The 21,984-nt window shown below is 55.2% G+C and overlaps 1 protein-coding gene across 1 annotated transcript; it reads left to right on the top strand.

Moving 5' to 3' along the window:
- The first annotated feature begins 300 nt into the window (after positions 1–300).
- Positions 301–20,754, top strand: RNPEP (arginyl aminopeptidase). The gene is made up of 11 exons (XM_012744449.3): positions 301–812; positions 5,067–5,207; positions 5,539–5,687; positions 12,313–12,429; positions 13,115–13,350; positions 14,751–14,864; positions 16,562–16,674; positions 16,812–16,920; positions 18,002–18,226; positions 19,041–19,183; positions 20,200–20,754. The coding sequence occupies exons 1-11, from the start codon at positions 360–362 to the stop codon at positions 20,356–20,358; spliced, it is 1,959 nt and encodes a 652-aa protein (XP_012599903.2). The 5' UTR covers positions 301–359; the 3' UTR covers positions 20,359–20,754.
- The last annotated feature ends 1,230 nt before the right edge of the window (positions 20,755–21,984 follow it).

The following is a 21,984-nucleotide window of genomic DNA, read 5'->3' as shown; positions in this document are numbered from 1 at the left end:
GGGGCCCTTGCAGTCTTGGGTCCGCCCCTCCCCGCCGCCTGCTTGGAAGACGGGGAAACGGGAAGCAGCCGCGGGGAAGGGCGACCCGCAGCGACAACTGTGATGCCGCGGTGGCATAACTTGGGACACCTGTGGGCCCGATGGTCCCTCCGCCCTCTCCCACCCCAGAGCCCGCGGGGCGCACGGAGGGGGCGCGGCGTGGCGGGGGCGGGGCTTTCCGCGGCGGGGCGGGGCCTGGCGCGGGCGGGGCGTGGCTTCCCGCGGCGGGGCGTGGCCTGGCGCGGGCGGGGCGGGGCCTCCCGCGGCGGGGGCGGGGCGTGGCGGCGCCTGTCCCCGCGGAGGGCAACGGCGCTGCGGGCATGGCGAGCTGCGAGCCGGCGGCCGGCGAAGGCGGCGGCGCGGCCGGGCGGCCGCTGCACTCGGCGCAGGCCGTGGACGTGGCCTCGGCCTCCAACTTCCGAGCCTTCGAGATGCTGCACCTGCACCTGGACCTGCGGGCCGCGTTCGGGCCGCCGGGGCCGGGCCCGGGCAGCCGGGCGCTGAGCGGCACGGCCGTGCTGGACCTGCGCTGCCTGCTGCCCGAGGGCGCCCCCGAGCTGGTGCTCGACTCGCACCCGTGCCTCGAGGTGACGGCGGCGGCGCTGCGGCGGGGGCAGCCCTGCTCGGAGGAGCCGCCCGCGGAGCCGGTGGCCTTCCACACGCGGCCCTTCTCGCACTACGGCCAGGCGCTGTGCGTGGCCCTCCCGCAGCCCTGCCGCGCCGCCGAGCGCTTCCAGGTGCTGCTCACCTACCGCGTCGGGGAGGGCCCCGGGGTGAGTACGTCCGCGGCCCGGCCCGGCCCCGCCCGGCCGCTTCCTGCCGCCCTTCGGCCTCCGGGCCGGCACCGACACGCCCGGGAGGGGGAAGGGAGCCCTCAGCGCGCCGCCCGGGAGGGGCCCCCGCGCCCGCGCACGCCCCCGGCCTCCTGCCCGCACCCCGCCTTCCTCCCGGCTGGCGGCCCCTCTCCTGGGCGCCCGCGGCTCTGGCCACCTGCCGTGCACCTCGGCCCTTTGCTCCCTTCCCGCCTCTCCTCCCCTGCCTCTGGGGCCTGTCTGGGTCATCCCACATTCCCTCTCGTCATCGCCACCGCGTCTGATCTCTTGTGAGGCTTCGGGATAGCGAACTATTCCTACACTTTCACTTAACCCTGGCTCAGATTTGGGGTGTTGGTCCCTGATAATCAGCTGCTTTACTTCTGCTTTGTGGTGACCCTGGAGAACAGTTGGCTAATTAGCCCCATGCTGACTCCGCCCTTTGTTCTGTCTGTCCTTCCAGTTCCTTATCTTAAAACAAGAGCCCTGATCTTTATTTTTGTTTCCTCCTGTGATTGGATTTGATTAACAAACGACTTTGAGTGAAAAAGAACTGGAATTAGGGTGGTCTAAACTTTTATAATAGCTTGGCCTTCTCAGTGTTGGTTGACTCTTAAATGTTTTTGGAGGGGGAAATATTGGAAATAAGAGGGTGGAATGTGGCCTACACCTACCTGTAAGAGAAAATCCTTCATGGAGAGCCCTTAGGCTGTGGCTGCCAGTTATTTCCAGGACTGGGTGAGTTACAAGTTCCACAGTAAGCTGCTTGCCTGCAGTTGAAATGTGCTTATCTAGTAGGCCGTCTCCTTTGCTCTTAGGCTGGCTCAGAGAGAAGTTCTGTTTCCACCTTTCACTACTGGGGAATGTGTGAACCTTGTGATGGAACTTGTTTAGAAAATGAAAGTCCAGCAGGGCGAGGTGGCTCACGCCTGTAATCTTAGCACTCTGGGAGGCCTAGGAGGGAGGAACACTTAAGGTCAGGAGTTCGAAACCAGCCTGAGCAAGAGCGAGACCCCCGTCTCTACTAAAAGTAGAAAGAAATTAACTGGCCAACTAAAAATATATAGAAAAAGTTAGCCGGGCCTGGTGGCACATGCCTGTAGTCCCAGCTACTCGGGAGGCTGAGGCAGGAGGATCGCTTGAGCCCAGGAGTTTGAGGTTGCTGTGAGCTAGGCTGACTCCACGGCACTCTAGCCCAGGCAACGGAGTGAGACTCTGTCTAAAAAAATAAATAAATAAAAGTCCAAAGCACACGATGATACGTCTAAGGCAAAGGAAAATTCCAGAGCCCTCTAGGGACACACAACATCTGTAAATGTGTTTGGTCGCTATTATGTACCGGTTCTTGATTTTGGGCAGGAACTAAAAATTAAACGGAGTGATTAACTGTTTAATTGAACTGAAAAATTGAACCCTCCCTATAAGTTGTCCACTAAAAGTGACCCCGGAAGTTAAACATCATAACTGAATAATTTTAATTTAACACAGAGTGGCGGAGGTCTGTACTTTATAAAGCACTGTTCTTTGCACTGTGAAGGTCTTCCTTCCTTCCTCTCTTCTCATTGCCCCCATTCCAGTGCGAGTTCTCACCCTAATTCCTGTAGGTAGCCCCTAAAGAGTATGTACTGTCAGGCCTTATTAAGATGTAAGATGTGCCAGAAACTAGTCTAAGTGCTTGAAGTAAGTTAAATTATCTTTACGTCAGTGCCTAATATGGTGCCTGGTACATAGGGAGTAATGTGTGATATAAGTGTGAGCTCCTATTGTCAAGTCATTTTTTTAAATTAATAGGTTTTTATTTTTAAAGAAACAGAAAAATTGGCCGGGCGTGGTGGCTCACACCTGTAAACCCAGCATTATGGGAGGCCGAGGTGGGTGGATCATTTTGTTTTGCTTTTTTTCCCCCGGCATATTATGGGGGTACAGATTTTAAGGTTTCAGTAAATGCCCTTTCCCCCACTCCCCCCACAAGTCTGAGTTTCCAGCGTGACCATCCCCCAGATGGTACACATCTCACTCATTATGTATGTATATACCCGCCCCCTCCCTGTTGGATCATTTGAGTTCAGGAGTTTAAGACCAGCCCGAGCAAGAGTGAGACCTTGTCTCTACTAAAAGTAGAAAGAAATTAATTGGCCAACTAAAAATATATAGAAAAATTAGCCAGGCATGGTGGCACATGCCTGTAGTCCCAGCTACTCGGGAGGCTGAGGCAGGAGGATCGCTTGAGCCCAGGAGTCTGAGGTTGCTGTGAGCTAGGCCGATGCCACGGCACTCTAGCCTGGGCAACAGAGTGAGACTCTGTCTCAAAAAAAAAACCACCAACCAAACAAACAAAAAAATTGAGCCAATAATACAGACTTCCCATATACAGTACAGTACTCCCTCACACACACACACACACACACACACACACACACAGTCGCGCGGGCGGACACAGTTTCCCCTATTGCTACCATTTTACATTAGTATGATACATTTGTTACAGTTGATGAACCAGCACTGATACATTGTTACTCACTCAAGTCTTAAGTAGTTTTTCAAATCTCTTTTTCTCTTCCAGGATCCCATCTGGAATACTATGTTATATTTAGCTGTCATGTATCCTTAGGTTCTTCTTGGGGCTGTGACAATTCTCAAACTTTCCTTGTTTTTGATGACCTTGGCAGTTTTGAGGGGTGTTGGTCAGGTATATTGCAGGATGCCCCTCTACTGGCATTCGCTGACTTTTTTTTTTCTCTCATGATTAGATTGGGATTATGGGTTTTTGAGCAGAAATTCGCCAAGGTAAAGTGCCATTTTCATCACCTCACGTTGAGGGTACATGGTACCGACGTGATTTGTGACTGTCAGCGTTGACCTCCGTCACCTAGCTCACGTAGCTTTCTCTGTGGGGTTGCTCTTTTCCTCCCCTCTTTCCATACTGTGCTGTACTTGTTGGGACGAAACTACATTTTTCACACACAAACAGCTCAAGCAAAGGGAACCCCAACACCCCAATGCGGCTGTTTTAGGCCTCTGATAATAGGCGTCAGACACCCCTGCCTTCAGCCTTTCCTTCCACCTGCCCAGGCATGCCTCCCCCACTCTGTCTGCAGAGCCCCCCACTCATCCCAGAGTCCGCAGCCATTTCGGCCTCTCCTCGTGAACGTCCGCTTTCCCTTCCAGCCACCTAAATCCTGCTGGCCTTTGAAGGCTCAAAGTTTTGCTTCCCCTGTGAAATCTTCCTGCCACAACCCAGTCCTTTTCTAAATTCTAAATGTTCCTTGGTACTGACATTTCCTCCGCCCCGTTGTATCTGTGTTGTGAGTGAACCCCTTTTTGCTGTAGGCAGGAATTGAGTTTGTTGTAATCATTCAGATTTGCCCTTGGTTTTAAGGGCTAACAGAAAACAAATGAAGGATCAGGCTGCTCACGCCTGTAATCCTAGCACTCTGGGAGGCTGAGGCAGGAAGATCATTGGAGCTCAGGAGTTGGAGACCAGCCTGAGCAAGAGCGAGACCCCGTCTCTACTAAAAATACAAAGAAATTAGCTGGACAACTAAAAATATATGGAAAAAATGAGCTGGGCATGGTGGCGCATGCCTGTAGTCCCAGCTACTCGGGAGGCTGAGGGAGGAGGATCGCTCGAGCCGAGGAGTTTGAGGTTGCTGTGAGCCAGGCTGACGCCACAGCACTCACTCTAGCCTGGGCAACACAGTGAGACTCTGTCTCAAAAAAATAAAAATAAAATAATAAAAAAAAAATCATATAACCAATGCCTATAATATAAAATGTATTTATTCTGAGAAGGTAAATTTTAGGAATGAAGAACACATTAATCAGGTGACTCCTAGCAAGGTTCTGCTTTTTGGTGTCTTCTCCAAGTACGGTTGCTTCCGTATTTGTTTGTTTGATGAGAAACTTCTACAGTGAGAAGAACACAGGAGGAGGACAGACGACAGGGTCCGAGGCCAGGTCCGGGATTCCTGAGATGGCCCAGGGGGCACAGTGAGGAAGGGGCTCCTGGTGGTGGCTCTGCCTTGTGAGGCGGACATCATACCCTGGCTGAACTAGATGCACAGCAGGAGGCAGCTGTCCCGTCAGAGCCAGACTGGCTGGCACAGAGATTTTATGGCTCACCCGGAATTTTCCCATGCCAGCCAGCTCCTTTCTCTGGCCAGACTGAGCTCATACGGGAGATGTCGGCTCTGAAATGTTCTTCCCTTCTCTCAGGTTTGCTGGCTGGCTCCCGAGCAGACGGCAGGAAAGAAGAAGCCCTTTGTCTACACCCAGGGCCAGGCCGTGCTAAACCGGGCCTTCTTCCCTTGTTTCGACACCCCTGCGGTGAAGTGCAAATATTCAGCTCTTGTTGAGGTAAGGGGCCTAGGGTTAGGCGCACCTTGGGGTTAAGAACCTGATTTTAGAGCTACCAGGTCACACGTCAGCCAGTTGGTAAATTAGTATATCCATCCAGTGGTACCTCTGAATAATGGCTGACTTTTAAATTCTAACTGAAATCGTGTGTGGCCTTCCTCTGAATCCCGTTAGTCCGGCACGGGTTTGGTTTCTGGAAGCCTTGGTGTTCTCCAGGGTGGACTCTGGGTGGTTGCCGTGCGCCAGGCGGGTTGCTGGGCGTGCTGTTCTGGGAGCTAACCGGAAAGAGAGTGTCTCCAGGCAACGCCTGCTGAGCTTCCTCTGTTGCCAGGTCCCAGATGGCTTCACAGCTGTGATGAGCGCGAGCACCTGGGAGAAGAGAGGTCCAAACAAGTTCTTCTTCCAGATGTGTCAGCCCATCCCCTCCTATCTGATAGCTCTGGCCATCGGAGACCTGGTTTCGGCTGAAGTTGGACCCAGGTAGGAAACAAAGACCCCACAGGCAAGGTTGCATTGGCCTCGGAGGCAAGGAGGACCCTGTCACCAGTGGACCTGCTGCGGAGGGATCTTGGGGCGGCCTCGGGCCCTCTGTCTGAGTCCGGAGCCGGTCTGCAGCGGAGGACCCCGCGGCGTGATGCCGCCGCGGGCAGCACTCTTCTCCCCTCCTTCCTCCCCCCTGCCCTCCAGCCCGGCCCTGCCGTCTGGGATGAGATCGGCGGTCCCCTGGGCAGCCGCCACTGTCCTGAGATGCCTTGTGGAGTGACACTGCCACGTGGGCAGCAGTTTAAAAGACTGATCCTGGCCGGGCGCGGTGGCTCACGCCTGTAATCCTAGCACTCTGGGAGGCCGAGGCGGGCGGATTGCTCAAGGTCAGGAGTTCAAAACCAGCCTGAGAGAGACCCTGTCTCTACTATAAAAAATAGAAAGAAATTAATTGGCCAACTAATATATATGTAAATTAGCCGGGCATGGTGGCGCATGCCTGTAGTCCCAGCTACTCGGGAGGCTGAGGCAGGAGGATCGCTTGAGCCCAGGAGTGTGAGGCTGCTGTGAGCTGGGCTGATGCCACGGCACTCACTCTAGCCTGGGCAACAAAGTGAGACTCTGTCTCAAAAAAAAAAAAAAAAAAAAGACTGATCCTGATTAGTATCTCTCAGTTCCAAATGCCCTTCTATCGACCGTGTTCTCTCTTTTGCCTTTGTACCACATCTCCCCATTTGCTCTAGCACTTAATTCCTGGAAACACACAACATTGGTGTCGTTATTACTCTCTAGAGAGGGAAAGCAGACTCTCCATTCTGTCTGCTGCAGACGCAGGAACTTAAACCTGCGGTTACAGCGATTCCTCTGTGAAGTTAGATGGATTTAGTGGAGATAAAGGATTTTGCAAGGTTTCCTGAGAAAAAAAATCTGCCCAGGAGTATTAGTTTTTCCTGGCTATCATGTCATCTGCCAGGATAGCTTACTCTCTGTGTGAGAAGATCAAAGGTCCGACAGTCAAGCTGTGACCCTTTTCCTGCCTCTGTTGCTGTTCTTAATCTCTGACCTTGCTCTCGGCTCCTGGAGGCAGTGGCATCCTGGGCAAGGTGAGTTACGAGCCTCAGCCTTCATACCTGGGCTCAGGGACAAGGCTGGTCTCGTGAGTCTTAGTTCCGCTGTACCAGATGGAATAATAGGCGGGATTCCACTGGTATCTGCTCCTAACAGGTACTCAACACAGTACCAGTCTCGAAAGGCAAAACGTCCTCCCACAAAGGGCTGTCTTCTTTTTTTATTTTTGAGACAGAGTCTCACTCTGTTGCCCAGGCTAGAGTGAGTGCCGTGGCGTCAGCCTAGCTCACAGCAACCTCAAACTCCTGGGCTCAAGCCATCCTCCTGCCTCAGCCTCCCGAGTAGCTGGGACTACAGGCATGTGCCACCATGCCCGGCTAATTTTTTCCATATATTTTTAGTTGGCCAATTAATTTCTTTCTATTTTTAGTAGAGACGGGGTCTGGCTCTTGCTTAGGCTGGTCTCGAACTCTTGACCTGGAGCGATCCTCCCGCCTGGGCCTCCCAGAGTGCTAGGATCATAGGCGTGAGCCACCGCACCTGGCGAGGGCTGTCTTCCTGATAGGCAGTGTTGTAGATAACCAGGATGTCATCTATGCAGTGGACAAGAAGGAACGTCATTTCAGAGAATCTACCATTACTAAGGTTCTATTAGTACGAGTATGCACTATTAATGGGAAAAGGGAGAACAATGGATTCTAAACATATTGGATAATAATTATTTGTCTGAACCCTCTGTAATAGAGTGACAACATAGTATGTTGAACTAGATGACAGAATCCATTGAACTAGTTGTGATGGCTTATTCCTTCCCTGTCGGACAGTCCATGCCTCATGAGTCACATCTTAATGTCTTGTGGGAGTAAGTTATGTTGGGGCGGGGTGTCTTCTGGCAAAGTAGGCAACCGGTTCCAGTCCCCATTCCCACAGGGAAAGAATCCTGGACAAAAGAAAGTTATGGGTAAACCAGGCATGGTGGCTCATGCCTGTCATCCTAGCACTCTGGGAGGCTGAGGCGGGCGATTGCTCAAGGTCAGGAGTTTGAAACCAGCCTGAGCAAGAGCGAGACCCCATCTCTACTAAAAATAGAAAGAAATTAATTGGCCAACTAAAAATATATAGAAAAAATTAGCCGGGCCTGGTGGCGCATGCCTGTAGTCCCAGCTACTCGGGAGGCTGAGGCAGGAGGATTGCTTGAGCCTAGGAGTGTGAGGTTGCTGTGAGCTAGGCTGACGCCACGGCACTCACTCTAGCCTGGGCAACAGAGTGAGACTCTGTCTAAAAAAAAAAAGAAAGTCGTGGGTAGATCCCAGGAAGCCCTTTTATGTAGAGTCTCCTCTAGTCCTTACACAGACTCAGTGACGATGATGTTGTCTCCATTTTGCAGATAAGCAAACCAAGGCCCTGGTGGCATGGCTCGCACAAGGCCATGCCAACAAAACGTGAACATTCAGGTATTTCCATTATGAACCCAGGGCCCTTTGCACTGTGTGCTGCTGGTGATGAGATCCCAACCTGACTGGAGCACCCTGACTTCTTCTGACAGAAACGTGCGTCCCGGTGGCAGGGCCCGGGGTGACCCTGTGTAGCCGGTGTCGGTCCTCCTAGTTGTAGTGAGGTCGAGTCCACTGGGCTGACCCACTTTGTTCACTTGGGTGTCCACGCTGGGGGCGAAGCAGCTCACAAGGAACTAACTCCCTGGAGACTTTGCCTCCTGTGCCGTGGGCTTTTCCTTAGCCTGGTGTCCTGTCACGTCCGTCATCTTTGGTGGCTTTCCTCTGCGTGTGGATGTCCCATCTAACCTGTAGGGTCGAGGGTGGCTTCAGGGTTTCTCAGCCTCCTCTACTTGGGAAGCCATCTCCACTGCGCCAGCCAGCCAGGCGCACGGCCACGCTCTGGGGGCCTGGGCGCCGTCGCTGCTGTGAACTTGACCATACCGGAACTTTCAAGCGCCTTGCCCTCCTTGGTCTTCTGCCTGCGCCCTCCTCGCCTTCAGCCCTCTGATGCCTCACGCGTGCGCGTGTCTCCTCCTCCCGCTCCTGGCGGCCTCCTGCTGGGTCCCCCGCTTTGTCCCCCCCCCCTTTGTCCCTGGCAGCCGAGGCTCCTGGCTTCTCTCCCTGGCCCAGGAGCGCGGCCGACGATCGTCTCCCACGGATACTCCAAGCCCACCGTCTGCTGCCGTCACGTCCCAACCCTCGGTCGTATGCTATAGGTCGCAATTCCCTTTCTCCGCCTCTGTGGCTGGGCGCTGGGGAGATGCAGAAAACAACGGAACTGCGCAGTGATCGCGCCGTACGCGTCTAGTTTCCCGGTGAAAAGCTGGGATGAAAGGAAAGTTGAAATAGACATTCGTGTGGTTCTCAAGAAAGATGGACCCAAGGTAGTCGTCAAGCCAAGCACAGGTGTGCTTTCAAGGTTGCTCGGCAGTCCTTTCATCTCTCTCCCCGTCTCACTTCCCCGAAGCTGTTCTGAGACTTTATCATGGTCTCAGGTTTCTTGTTGAAACCCCACACCCCGCCCAAGCGCACGATCTTGTCTCCTACTTTGCTGAGAATATTGACTTCTTTGTCAGATACGATCATGTCCGCTTCCTACGCTCTGCTGAAAAAGTCTTCTTCATCTCTCTTCATCCTTTCCTCGTTAGCGACAAGTGTCTTCCTGGCTGGGGATGCAGTCCCTCCCCGAGTCCTCCGGGGCCGTGTTGTACCATTTGCCCCTCTGTCCTCAATCTGCAGCCTCCCCTCAGCCTTGGGTGTGCTCCGGTCTCTCTGTTAGACTAAAACAAAGCAAGAAACAAACTCAAAACCCCAAACCCCCTTGACTCCATATTTTCTTCTAGCACCCCGGCCTCCCCTCCCTTCAGGTCAGGTTGCCTGAGTTGCGTGCACACACCGGGCTCCCCTGCCGCACTCTGGGAGGCTGAGGCCTGCGGATTGCTCAAGGTCAGGAGTTTGAGACCCTGTCTCTACTAAAAATAGAAAGAAATTAATTGACCAACTAAAAATATATATTAAAAAAAAATTATCTGGGCATGGTGGCACATGCCTGTAGTCCCAGCTACTCGGGAGGCTGAGGCAGGAGGATTGCTTGAGCCCAGGAGTGTGAGGCTGCTGTGAGCTAGGCTGACACCACGGCACTCACTCTAGCCTGGGCAACAAAAGGAGACTCTGTCTCAAAAAAAAAAAGGAAACCCTGTAGGGAGATCGGCCACTCGCCTCAATATAGAAAACACCCTGGGTGCTTTTAATCCCTCGCCTCTGTGTGCTGCTCTTTTTTCCTGCCCCTGTAGACCTTCCTCTGGCTTCCCGACACTCCCCTGCCCTGGTTCGGAGGGCGCCTACTTCGTCCTTCCTGGTCTCTCCTGGGCCCAGCCCCTTGTCTGTGGCTGTCCCAGGGTTCTGCCCATCACCCGTTCTTCTCTTCTCCGTGCTTTTCTTGGGGACGCCCACCCATTCGTGCAGGTTAACTTGTTCATGTTTTCTGTGTCCTGCAGCCAGAGTGATCTCTTAAAACTAAGTCTGATAATGCACTTGTTGGTTTAAAATGGCTCTAAGGTGCAGTTCTGTGAGGTGGCATATACCGGCCTCCCGTGTCCCATCCCCCACCCCAGCCTGGCGCTGCGGTCCTCACTGCCCCTGGTCTCTTGGGGCTCCCTCCCGTGCACCCGCGGTGTCCAACTGCTGTGCTTTTGCTGTCGACGACGACGATGCTTGGGAAGCGAGTGGCCTTCCTGTGCCTTTTCCTGCTGCTAGAATAGTTCCCGAGCTCCTGCAGAGGCGGAGAGGAAGGCGCCTTCCTTCATCCTGGCATTGAACCCGCCCAGCGTTGCCGCCTGTCTCTCACTCAGTGCGTCCACGCGGAGTAGCAGCTCCTCACGCATCCGGGAGCTCGTGGTCGGGCACGGGCTTTGGCTGCAGAAGCCCTGAGTTCTTTGCATCTTGCATTGGACTGCATCTTCTTGCATTGTTTTGTTTTTGCTTTTGTTTCCTCCTATTCACCTTTGTTTCCCCATCGTTATATTTTTTTCTTAATTTTTTTTTTTTTTTTTGAGACAAAGTCTCGCTTTGTTGCCCAGGCTAGAGTGAGTGCCATGGCGTCAGCCTAGCTCACAGCAACCTCAAACTCCTGGGCTCAAGCCATCCTCCTGCCTCAGCCTTCCAAGTAGCTGGGACTACAGACATGCACCACCATGCCTGGCTAATTTTTTCTATATATATTAGTTGGCCAATTAATTTCTTTCTATTTATAGTAGAGATGGGGTCTCGCTCTTGCTCAGGCTGGTTTCGAACTCCTGACCTTGAGCAATCCGCCCGCCTGGGCCTCCCAGAGTTCTAGGATGACAGGCGTGAGCCACCGCGGCCGGCCTTTTTCTTAATTTTTAATTACTTTTTTATTTTTATTTTATTTTTTTTGTTGTTGTTTTTTTTTTAGCAGCCTACGGCACCCGGTATTCCCAGGCGGTCTCCCATCCAAGTATTAACCAGGCCCGACCCTGCTTAGCTTCCGAGATTATTTTTAGTTTTTGAGACAGAGTCTCACTCTGTCACCCAGGCTAGAGTGCAGTGGCGTCAGCCTAGCTCACGGCAACCTCAAACTCCTGGGCTCGAGCAATCCGCCCACCTCAGCCTCCCAGGGCGCTAGGATTACAGGCATGAGCCACCTCGCCTGGCCTATTTTTTATTTTTTGAAAAAAAAATTTTTTTTTAAGGCTGGTCAAGTGGAGCAGTGGGAGTGGAGAAGGAACAAAGGAATCTGTAACTGGTTGTGATCGATTAGTCGCAAACACCACTGCACTCGGACCAGCCTTCCCATCTTTTTATTATGAAAATTCCAAACATACAGAAAATTGAAAGGATGATGCCGTGAACGCTTGTATGGCCATCCATTTTGTCATGTCGGTTTTACCCATGAGTGGATTTGCTTTTGTTGTTGCTAGACCATTTAGAAGCAAATAATTCCGTGTGCCTCTCTGAGGAATGATGACATTCTCCCTTATAACCACAATGCCATTATTGCACCTAAGATAGAAACCATTTTCTATTAACATTTGTAGGTTTATCTCTTAAGGTTCCTTTCAACTCCAAAGATTCTGTTATTACAATCCTTTCTTCCCCTGTCTCATCCGTAGGTTTACTACGTAAGCCACTCTGTGGGGGGCTTTTGCATGCTGTCTTGTTTCGTCTTCGCTACAGATGAGGAAACTGAGGCTCAGAGAGGCGCAGTGCCTTTCGCGAGACCGCGGTGGGTGTGGGCGCCGTAAGCTCGGCGCCGCGAGTTCAGACGCTGTTGCAGGAGGCGGCAGCGGCCACCCCCACCAGGCTGCCTTGGGCTCTCCCCGCTCAGGTGCGGTGAGCGGTCTCTCTCGGATCTGTGCGGGCGATCTGGCCTTGCCTCTCTGTCTCTGCGGCGTGCGTGCCATACCGTCACATACTGTCACGGTCATTCGGCCCAAACAGGGGACTGAGGCCGGTTTTCTCCTGCAGGAGCTTTCTGGCTCGGGCCACGGCCGTGGTCGCTGAGCGGCGCTCTGCTTCCCTTGCTCTCCCGCCTGCAGGAGCCGGGTGTGGGCCGAGCCCTGTCTGATTGATGCCGCCAAGAAGGAGTACAACGGGGTGATAGAAGAATTCTTGGCAACGGGAGAGAAACTCTTCGGACCCTATGTGTGGGGAAGGTGCGTCTTTCGTTCGGCCGGGGCCCCGGTTTCCACGCCCCCTCCTGGCCTTGCCTCTCTTCCTTCTGTCTCCCAGAGTGACAGTCCCCTGACCCCGTCAGTGAGGGGGAGGAGGACGAGAAGAGGAAGGGATGAGCCAAGCTCCCCGTCATTGCTGAGGAGGGGACCCCAGGAGAGAGGTTCTGGAGGTGACAGAAACGTGCCTTGCAGTCCCCAAGTTTGAGATGGGGAAACACTGGGGGCGCTCGTTGGCCTGTTCTTCCTCACCGCTGGAAGTTGCCCACGCGCCATTCCTTCCCTTTGACCTCTCCAGTCTTTAGGCTCCAGAGATAAAAGCCTCCACTTTGGTCTTTATGACCCAAGGTCTTTATGAGGACCCTTTATGGCCTCAGTGAGCCAAACGTGACAGAGCTCGTAACGTGCTCGCATCCTGCTTGGAAGGAGAGAGGGAAACGGAAGAGAACAAACGCCACCTGGACAAAGGAAGTCCCAGCAGGGCAGGGAGGCCGCCTGGCAGAGGGAGAGAGGAGTCTGGTCTTCACTGTCAGTGCTGGGCGGAAGACGGTTCTCTGCCCGGTTAGCGAGTGCGTGTTGCAGGCTCGGGAAAGCCGCTGCGCCGGGCGGCCAGGCAGGGTCTGCGCCGGGCGGCCGGGGCCTCTCTGTGACCCTCCTGTCCTCTCGGCAGGTACGACTTGCTCTTCATGCCGCCATCCTTTCCGTTTGGAGGAATGGAGAACCCTTGTCTGACCTTTGTCACCCCCTGCCTGCTAGCAGGGGACCGCTCCCTGGCCGATGTCATCATCCATGAGATCTCCCACAGTTGGTTTGGGAACCTGGTCACCAACGCCAACTGGGGTGAGTTCTGGCTCAACGAAGGCTTCACCATGTACGCCCAGAGGAGGATCTCCACCATCCTCTTCGGTACGTGCCCGCCGCCCTCCCTGGGGTCCTGCCGCCCCTTCCTTGGCCTGCGAGGCCAGCGCAGTCTCCTTTCGGGGCTGTGGGGTACGGGTGGGCGCGAAGGGAGGAGGTGGTGCCGTAGCCTTTCAAACATTTCTATGTGTGTGTGAGTTATCAAAGCATACATGGCGTTACAACTGGCTCTTTGTTTTTTTTAACTTAATTAAAGTTAAACACGGATTCATTAAGTTTTCTTCTACAGCTGCATAGCGTAGGTGTTTTAGTCAATCTCCAGTTGTTAGAAAGGTCATTACCAGTTTTCCATTCACATATTTTGACAAACGGTGCCTATCTCGAGCTGATCTCCATAAGGATGCATTCTTAGAAACATAATTTCTGGGTCTGAACATTTTAAAGTCTTTTTAGCATAAGCTGTCCATTACCTCCCGGAAAGTTTATGGTTTCATTCAGAGTACATAGTGGGGCACAGTAGCTCACGCCTGTAATCCTAGCACCTTGGGAGGCCAAGGCGGGAGGATCGCTTGAGGTCAGGAGTTCAAGACCAGCCTGAGCAAGAGTGAGACCCTGTCTCTACTAAAAATAGGAAAATTACCTGGGTGTGATGGCATACATCTGTTGTCCCGGCGACTCAGGAGCCTGAGTCAGGAGGCTCTCTTGAACCCAGCAATTGGAGGCCACATTGAGCTATAATGATACCACTGCTCTCTAGCCTAGCCCAGGCAACCCTGTCTCAAATAAATAAATAAACAAACAAACAAGAAAAACCCACAGAGTATATAGAGCATGAGCATGTTTGCAACTGTCTTAATCAGCCACTGGGGTCCTGCAAGCAGATACTATTGCCCCATTGTGCAGAGGCAGAAACTGAGGCTAAGAAGGGAGACTAAGTCACTTGCTCAGAGTCAGAACATCTGGTATGTGGCAGAGCTGGCTGTCTCAAAAACCTAGTCCTCTTCCCCTCCGCTGCTCACTCAGTCATTATTTTTAAAGGCAGAAGGAGATTTAAAGACCTTTAAAAAATGTTGGGGGCGGGGGAGGGGTGATAGTTTCTCTTGTCCAGCAGGAGCAATCAGGTAAAAATATCGTAGGTTTTCATAGAAGATCAAATTATTATCTAAAAACAAAACTGTGCATAGAAAAAGGTGACTGTCAGAGAATAAGATGTGACTCGCCCAGTCCTCGCAGCCCCGAGCAGCGGGCGGCCGGGGGTGGAGTCAGGTTCTGGGTGAGTGACCGGGTTTGCCCTCAGGTCCCCTGGAGGGTCACAGGGTATTAATTAAGCTTCAGGTGTCTGTCGCTGTTCTTCTCACGACCACAAGGGGGCGGCACAGCGTGTGTGTCGCGCTTGGACGGGGCGGTAACAGCCTTTCCCCGGGGGCTTCTGTTTGGTTTTGCCGCAGGGGCTGCTTACACCTGCCTGGAGGCGGCAACCGGGCGCGCTCTCCTGCGCCAGCACATGGACATCAGCGGCGAGGAAAACCCACTCAACAAGCTCCGAGTGAAGATCGAACCAGGTCCAGGAGGCTCTGTCTGAAACCCCCTCCCCAAAACTGAGCTCGGAGCCCCACGTTAGTTCGAGCTTCGTGTTGACTGGTGCACGCTTACAATGCAATGCCGTCCTTGGGGGGAGAGGCCTTCCGGGGCTCTCTGTGGCCAGTGCTCTGGCCTCTAGGCTGGCTAAGCCCGAGCCACTGGAGCCAGGTAGGAGTCCTGTCCAGTTCTGCGCATTCTGCAGGGCTCACTTCACAGGGCTCCTTCCCGTTCCTTTTCATCAAGTCGGACCTGTGGGTTCTATAAGGTATTACCAGCTTTGTTTTATAGAGGACAGGACTGAGTGCTAGACAGGTTAAGTCACTTGTCCAAGGTCATGTCCACAGTGGGGGCATTACCAGAACTCAGACCCCAGTCCTCACTCCGGGTCCAGAGCTTTTTATCTGCTAACATTCTTCTTTACTTCCACGGGTGCCTAATCTAAAACCTTCTTTTTTTTTTCTTTTTTTGAGACAGAGTCTCACTGTGTTGCCCAGGCTAGAGTGAGTGCCATGGCGTCAGCCTAGCTCACAGCAACCTCAAACTCCTGGGCTCAAGCGATCCTGCTGCCTCAGCCTCCCGAGTAGCTGGGACTACAGGCATGCGCCACCATGCCCGGCTAATTTTTTCTATATATATATTAGTTGGCCAATTAATTTCTTTCTATTTAGTAGAGACGGAGTCTCACTCTTGCTCAGGCTGGTTTTGAACTCCTGACCTCGAGCAATCCGCCCGCCTCGGCTTCCCAGAGTGCTGGGATTGCAAACGTGAGCCACCGTGCCCGGCCTGAACATGAACTTCTTATAGACTGGCAATTAGTTTTAGCCTTGCACGCTTGTGAATGGCACATTGCTCTGGGAGGGGAGGTTGAGCACACAGGTGGGAACCAGTAGAGCTGGAAAAGCCCCCCAAGCCTGGCGCCCAGTCCTGAGAGTTGACGGCACCTACCGTGTTTCCCCGAAAATAAGACAGGGTCTTATATTTATTTTTCCTCAAGAAGACACCCCAGGGTTTATTTTTAGGGGATGTGTTATTTTTTTTTAAGTACGGTACAACAGTCTACATTTATTCAAATACAGTTAAGTCGTCTTCTTCTGGAACATCATCATCACTCTCCAAACCCCGAATCCCATCCTGAATGTCTTGCGACTCTATTTCCTTTAGAGCCACTGGCCCTGATCTCTCATGTGGAGCCATAGAGCTCTCACGGGGCAGATGAGAAGGGCTGCTCGTCTCTTTCCCGCTCCGCAACGAAATGCACGGGTTGTGCAGACACACTGCGCAGCCACGCCCATCACTAGGTCTTATTTTCGGGGTAGGACTTCTGTTGGGCAAATGCTTAGAAATCCTGCTGGGGCTTAGTCCGTGGGTAGGTCTTATTTTCGGGGAAACACGGTAGGCAGGCAAGGCACGCCCCAGGAGCAGGGAAACCCGTCGGTTCCTGGAGCTGCTCCCTCTGTCCTCTTACTGGGGCCCTGGCGAGTGGCCCTCTAAGATCCCCTCCAGAGTGCCCCGGGGCGGGGCCAGGATGGGCCTGCAAACGCCCTTGGCCTCGCTGTCCCCGGGGAAGCCGAGTTCTGGTCCCTTCCACGGTCAGTCTGTGGAGCTGGGGCTAGAGAGGAGCAACCAAGGGCGATGAGTTGCAAGGGCTCCAACCCCGTCTGCTGTCTCCCCCCGCCAGGTGTCGACCCGGACGACACGTACAACGAGACCCCCTACGAGAAAGGTTTCTGCTTTGTCTCGTACCTGGCCCACTTGGTGGGCGACCAGGATCGGTTTGACAAATTTCTCAAGGTGCGGTCGCCTCTCCCGGGAGGGGAGAAGGAAGAGGGGCAGGGGGAGCGGCCGGGCCAGGGAGCGGGGGTGGAGACGGGGGCGGCCAGGGGCTGGAAGGGGCCCCGGGTGCCCACACAGCACCGCCCTCCCCGCAGGCCTATGTGGACGAGTTTAAGTTCAAGAGCATCATGGCCGAAGACTTTCTCGAGTTCTACCTGGAATATTTCCCCGAGCTGAAGAAAAAGAGAGTGGATTCCATTCCAGGTGAGCACAGGAGCCGGCCCGCAGGCTTCCCGGGGGCGGTAGGGAGTTCCCCGTGCGTGTGATTCACCTTAGCAAAGACCCAGCCGGGCAGGGGAACACGGGGCCACTGTCCTCCCGTGAGTGGCGCTTTGGGGAGCAAACCCAGCGTCCCGGGCTCTGGGCCGCAGAAATGACTTCTCCCGCTGCTTCTCTGCCTCGTTCTCTCACTCTGCCCTGTTTTCCCCGCCCCTGGACGTAGCCAGACCCTTCACTCCGCCCAGAGAGCTGTGGCCTTAGGGCCGTGGGTCGGCCTGCGTGGCCTTGTGAGTGAAGGCGATCCCAGTGGCCGCCTGGGAGAGAGCGGGCATGTCCTGTGACGGAAGGGGCAGTCCAGCAGACGCACCCTCCCTGGGCGCCGTGAGCCTGAGCCGCCGCCGCCGTTGGCTTGGTGGGGCTGGCGTCCTGCGACGGCGGGCATGGGCAGGCCTTTGCCGTGCCCGCGCTGCGGCGGGGGGCCTGCGTTGCAAGGTCCCGGCACGCCGTAGCCGGCGACAGTTAACCCTCACCAAGTGCTTACTGCACACCAGGCTTGGCACGTGTATTTGCGCATTTAGTCCTCACGGCCGCCCGCTAAGGCGGGGCCTGTCGCTCCCCCGCCCCCCAACGCTTTACGGATAAAACGGCAGTGCAGCGGCAGGCCTGTGGCCTCCCAGCTCGGTGGCCGTGGCGGCAGGAGCCCAGGCAGCCCGGTCCAAGAGCCCCAGCGCCTAAGCGCGGCGCTGCTGGGGCGATCGGGAGAGCACGTTCTGGAATACGGCACCGTCCACTTGGCTCCGACAACACAGTGTTAATTTGGTGAAAAAAAACCCCACTTTCATGGTGGAAGCAGGCACGGTCCAGTCTTACCGTGAGAGCCCCTAGACAGATGTCATTATAACCGGACCCCGGCTGGAGCCGGTAGTCGTGTGGGAAGGGTGTGTGGAATGCTGGAGAAAGAGTTCGAGGTGAGGGAGGCAGGCGCTCCAGGTCCCTGGGAGCCGCATGGGCACGTTGACCATGACCCGGCCAGAGGGCTCGGACAGTATCTCCTTCTACCAAACAGGCTTTGAGTTTGATCGGTGGCTGAACACGCCTGGCTGGCCCCCGCACCTCCCCGATCTCTCCCCCGGGGACTCGCTCATGAAGCCTGCCGAAGACTTGGCCCAGCTCTGGGCGGCCGAGGAGCTGGACATGAAGGCCATCGAGGCTGTGGCCATCTCACCCTGGAGGACCTACCAACTGGTCTACTTCCTGGACAGGATCCTCCAGAAATCCCCTCTCCCTCCCGGTAAGAAAAAGCGGGTGGTTCCTTCTGAGTGCTGAGGCGAGGGTCCCCGTGTGCACAGCTCTGTCCCAGGGGCAGAGGGGGAGAACTCTGAAAGCGTTGTGATGCGTGCCCCTCGGTGGCTGTTGGCGGAACAGGGAGTCTGGCGCTTTGCAAGGAACCTGCCATCAAACAGGTGTGGGTCACACCTGCTACACCGGCACGTGCCGTGCGGAACAAAATAGTAATGAGGCCTGCCACCAATCTAGTCATCAGGCCCTGCAGGCAGCTCTCATAAGCTCTTTGTGTCTGCTGAGTCTTTGAGTCCTCACTGCCGCCCTGCGGAGTGGGTACCTCGGCCATAGTCCTAGGCAACAGACAACGAGCTTGAGGCACAAACGGGTCTCACGGCCAACAAGTGGGTGGGCTGGGGTTTGAGCCCAGCCACCCACAGCTCTTACCCACCAAAGCTTTGTTGCTGCACAGTCGGAAATAGTGTTCACCAAGGGGTGCATAAACGCTAAGGCTGCGATGACTCCTAGCAGGTTGGCAGGAGAAGAAGCGGGGCGGGGTGTTTTAGGGGGGTACCTGCGTTTTGATCTGGGGGAGGAACATAGGATGATAGTATTAAGGGGCAGTGGGTGGAAGAGCCTTAGGGACTAAGTCAATGCGGGGCTAGAAACTCGCCGTCGCAGAGGATAAGACGAGCGGAGCAGGTGGTGAAGCGGGTGGCAGGAGCCTCCTGGACGTCTGTCCCCAGTGCTGTTGGCAGACGCACAGTGTCCCCGAGAACGGGGCCTCCGATGGTCACTCACGAGCCGTTTCTTTCTCTTTCCAGGGAACGTGAAGAGACTGGGAGAGACGTACCCAAAGATCTCAAACGCCCAGAACGCAGAGCTGCGGCTCAGGTGGGGGCAGATCGTGCTCAAGAACGACCACCAGGAGGACTTCTGGAAAGTGAAGGAGTTCCTGCAGAGCCAGGTGGGTGACCCGCCCCCTGCCCCTGTCCCGCCGCTGCTTGGGCCACTCGGCCACCTTGCAGGAGCCCTGTGGGCAGAGCTGCCTCGGAGCCGCTCGGGGAGGGTCAGGTGACCTCCCGAAGGCCGGGTTGTTGGTGCGGTGGCCAGCGGAGGCTCTGCCCCAGGGACAGGGGAAGCCCACGGGCTCGGGAAGGTTTCTGCTGCTCAGCTGGTGGGCCCCGAGGGGCAAAAGCTGGTCTGGGCTGACCCGAAACTGGGAAAGAAGGTAACGTGTGAGGCAGGGCCGGGTCATGGGGAAAACACAGGGGGGACGGGGCCAAAGGGCGGGCGAGACGGCCGGCGGAGGCAAGATGACAGGTCCCTGCTGCGGGGGAAGAAGCCTTGTGACTCGGGAGTTGAGACACCGGCCGGGTCCTACATGGCCCTGCGACAGTCGCCCTGGCGGGGAGGGCCCGGGGCGCTCGGGGCCATCAGATTGCAGAGCGGCGGGGGCTGGCCTGGACACACAGCCGCGCTCAGAGTCCCTCACCCATGTGACGTGGCAGCCGCATGCCTGCGTGGGGACGTTCTGAGCCTGCCACCTCCGGCTTCCACCCGTGGGAATGTGACCTGTGGGCTTTCTCCTACTAAACTGCAGCCGGGCCGCACGTGGCCCCAGATTGTGTGCCGCAGCCCCGAAACCCGCTGCTAGCTGGGTGGCTAGCCCCCCACAGGGTTAGGGCTAGGGGCTAGGGGTTAGGGTTTGGGTTAGGTCAGGGCGTCCCATAGTGTCGCCCCGTCTCCTGTGTTCTGCTGGGTGTGGCCGTCCCTGTGTTAGCGTGGACCGGGGTGCACACTGAGACCCGTCATCGTGGGTCTGTGACCCCCACGGGGGATGTCGGAATCAGAGCACCCCTCGTGCCAGCACGGGTCCCCACGTCCCCGTTAGCGCCTGTGACCGCTGCTGGGGTCAGAAGGGCTGGACACCCCCCCCCAGAGCTGCCGGGGCACGCGTGTGTGAGCGTGTGTTTCTCGCAGGGCAAGCAGAAGTACACCCTGCCGCTGTACCACGCCATGATGGGCGGCAGCGAGGCGGCCCAGACCCTCGCCAGGGAGACCTTCGCAGCCACCGCCGCCCAGCTCCACAGCAACGTGGTCCACTACGTGCGGCAGATCGTGGAGCCCAAGGGCGGCTAGGGGCTCTGCCTCGTCGGACCTCGCGGGCCTTCAGAATACCCATTTGTTCCCAAATCCCAGTTTTTCAGGCGACCTCCTAAAGTTTGTATCTGTTCTCTGGGCTTGGCACCCGTGACTCCCGGGCCTCTGCTCTGGCGGGGACTCCTCCTGCCCGCCCAGTCCCGAGGACCTGCCCCCAGCTCTCCTCCCTGCCGGCTGCTGGCATTGGAGGGCCGGCCGGCCAGGCTTCCCCTCCTCCCGAGTGGGTCTGGGGAGAGGGGAAGGGGCCTTGCCTGCCTCCCTTCTCCCCTTCTGTTCTTTCTTCCTTGTACTATGCAAAGGGCTGCCATTCTGGTTTTTCTTTTTTCAGGTTTAATCCTTATTTTAATAAATGTTTTTAAGCAAAAAAAGAAAAAATAGATAAGATGGAGTCGTCTATTAAATTTCATCTACCCGGGGTCCCCTCTGTGTGTGTGTGTTCAGAGACAATCACCGGGGGAGACTCAGAGAATGGCAGTGTTCCCTGCGCTCAGGGGCTGGCCGGGCGCAGGAGGAGTGTGTTTGCTGCTCACATGCAATGAGAAAGCAGACGGCTGCTGCAGGAAAACGAGCAAAAGAGCAGCATTCCAGCTACCTGTGAAGGCAGCAGCGTTGTTCCTATTCATCTCTTCCATCACTGAAATAAATGGTTAAATGTGTATTTTGGCATTCTTTCCCTACCCCCTCGCCCCATCCCAGGGGCCTCGCTGGGCCTCACCTGCCTTCGCTCCTGGATGACTGTTTTAGGGGTGTGACGATCAAGAGCCTTCAGAACTTGGCACCAGATTCTGATTTCCTGGCCTCGAGGTGGGGAGCTAAGTAGTTAGCAGCTTGGGTTTGGGAGCGGGGTGGGGAGAGGATTGCTAGAAATACTTCACTACATGGCTGGGTGCGGTGGCTCACGCCCGTAATCCTAGCACTCTGGGAGGCCGAGGCGGGTGGGTCGCTGGAGGTCAGGAGTTCGAAACCAGCCTGAGCAAGAGCGAGACCCCGTCTCTACTATAAATAGAAAGAAATTAATTGGCCAACTAATAGATATAGAAAAAATTAGCCGGGCATGGTGGCGCATGCCTGTAGTCCCAGCTACTCCGGAGGCTGAGGCAGGAGGATCGCTTGAGGCCAGGAGTTTGAGGTTGCTGTGAGCTAGGCTGACACCACGGCACTCACTCTAGCCCGGGCAACAAAGCGAGACTCTGTCTCAAAAAAAAAAAAAAAAGAAATACTTAACTACATTTAAGTTTCTTTTCGTACAGGGCACCCCTGAACCAGTCTCTGTCTGTGGCTCTGCCCAGCCCTTGGCTTTAGGTCATCAGTACAGACCTCTCCCCTCTGCTGCTACTCAGAGGCTGAGGCAGAAGGATCACTTGAGCCCAGTTTGAGGTTGCTGTGAGCTATGATGGTGCCACGGCACTCTATTCAGGGTGGCAGTGAGAATCTGTGTCAACAACAACAAAAAAGGGGGGCGGCTTAAGTTTAAGATTTATTCTCACTCTCAGCAAGAGCAAAGGATGAGTGGCAACCAGACAGTAGGCTGCAGAGCACCTCTGCTGATGGCTCCTCAGCCGCCCCACAGGGAGGTGCCATGGGTCACAGGAGACGGGTGGGAGC

This window comes from Microcebus murinus, chromosome 23, assembly GCF_040939455.1.
Source record: "Microcebus murinus isolate Inina chromosome 23, M.murinus_Inina_mat1.0, whole genome shotgun sequence".
NCBI classification, from domain to species: domain Eukaryota; kingdom Metazoa; phylum Chordata; class Mammalia; order Primates; family Cheirogaleidae; genus Microcebus; species Microcebus murinus.
The sequence above is the reverse complement of the archived record's forward strand: the minus strand, read 5'-3'. Positions and strand labels throughout refer to the sequence as shown.

Excerpts from the sequence above, each read along its gene's own strand:
- RNPEP (XM_012744449.3), top strand. The coding sequence starts at position 360 with ATGGCGAGCTGCGAGCCGGCGGCCGGCGAAGGCGGCGGCGCGGCCGGG. Across the intron at positions 16,675-16,811 it reads GGTTTGACAAATTTCTCAAG|GCCTATGTGGACGAGTTTAA; the intron begins GTGCGGTCGCCT and ends CCCTCCCCGCAG. Across the intron at positions 16,921-18,001 it reads GAGAGTGGATTCCATTCCAG|GCTTTGAGTTTGATCGGTGG; the intron begins GTGAGCACAGGA and ends TCTACCAAACAG.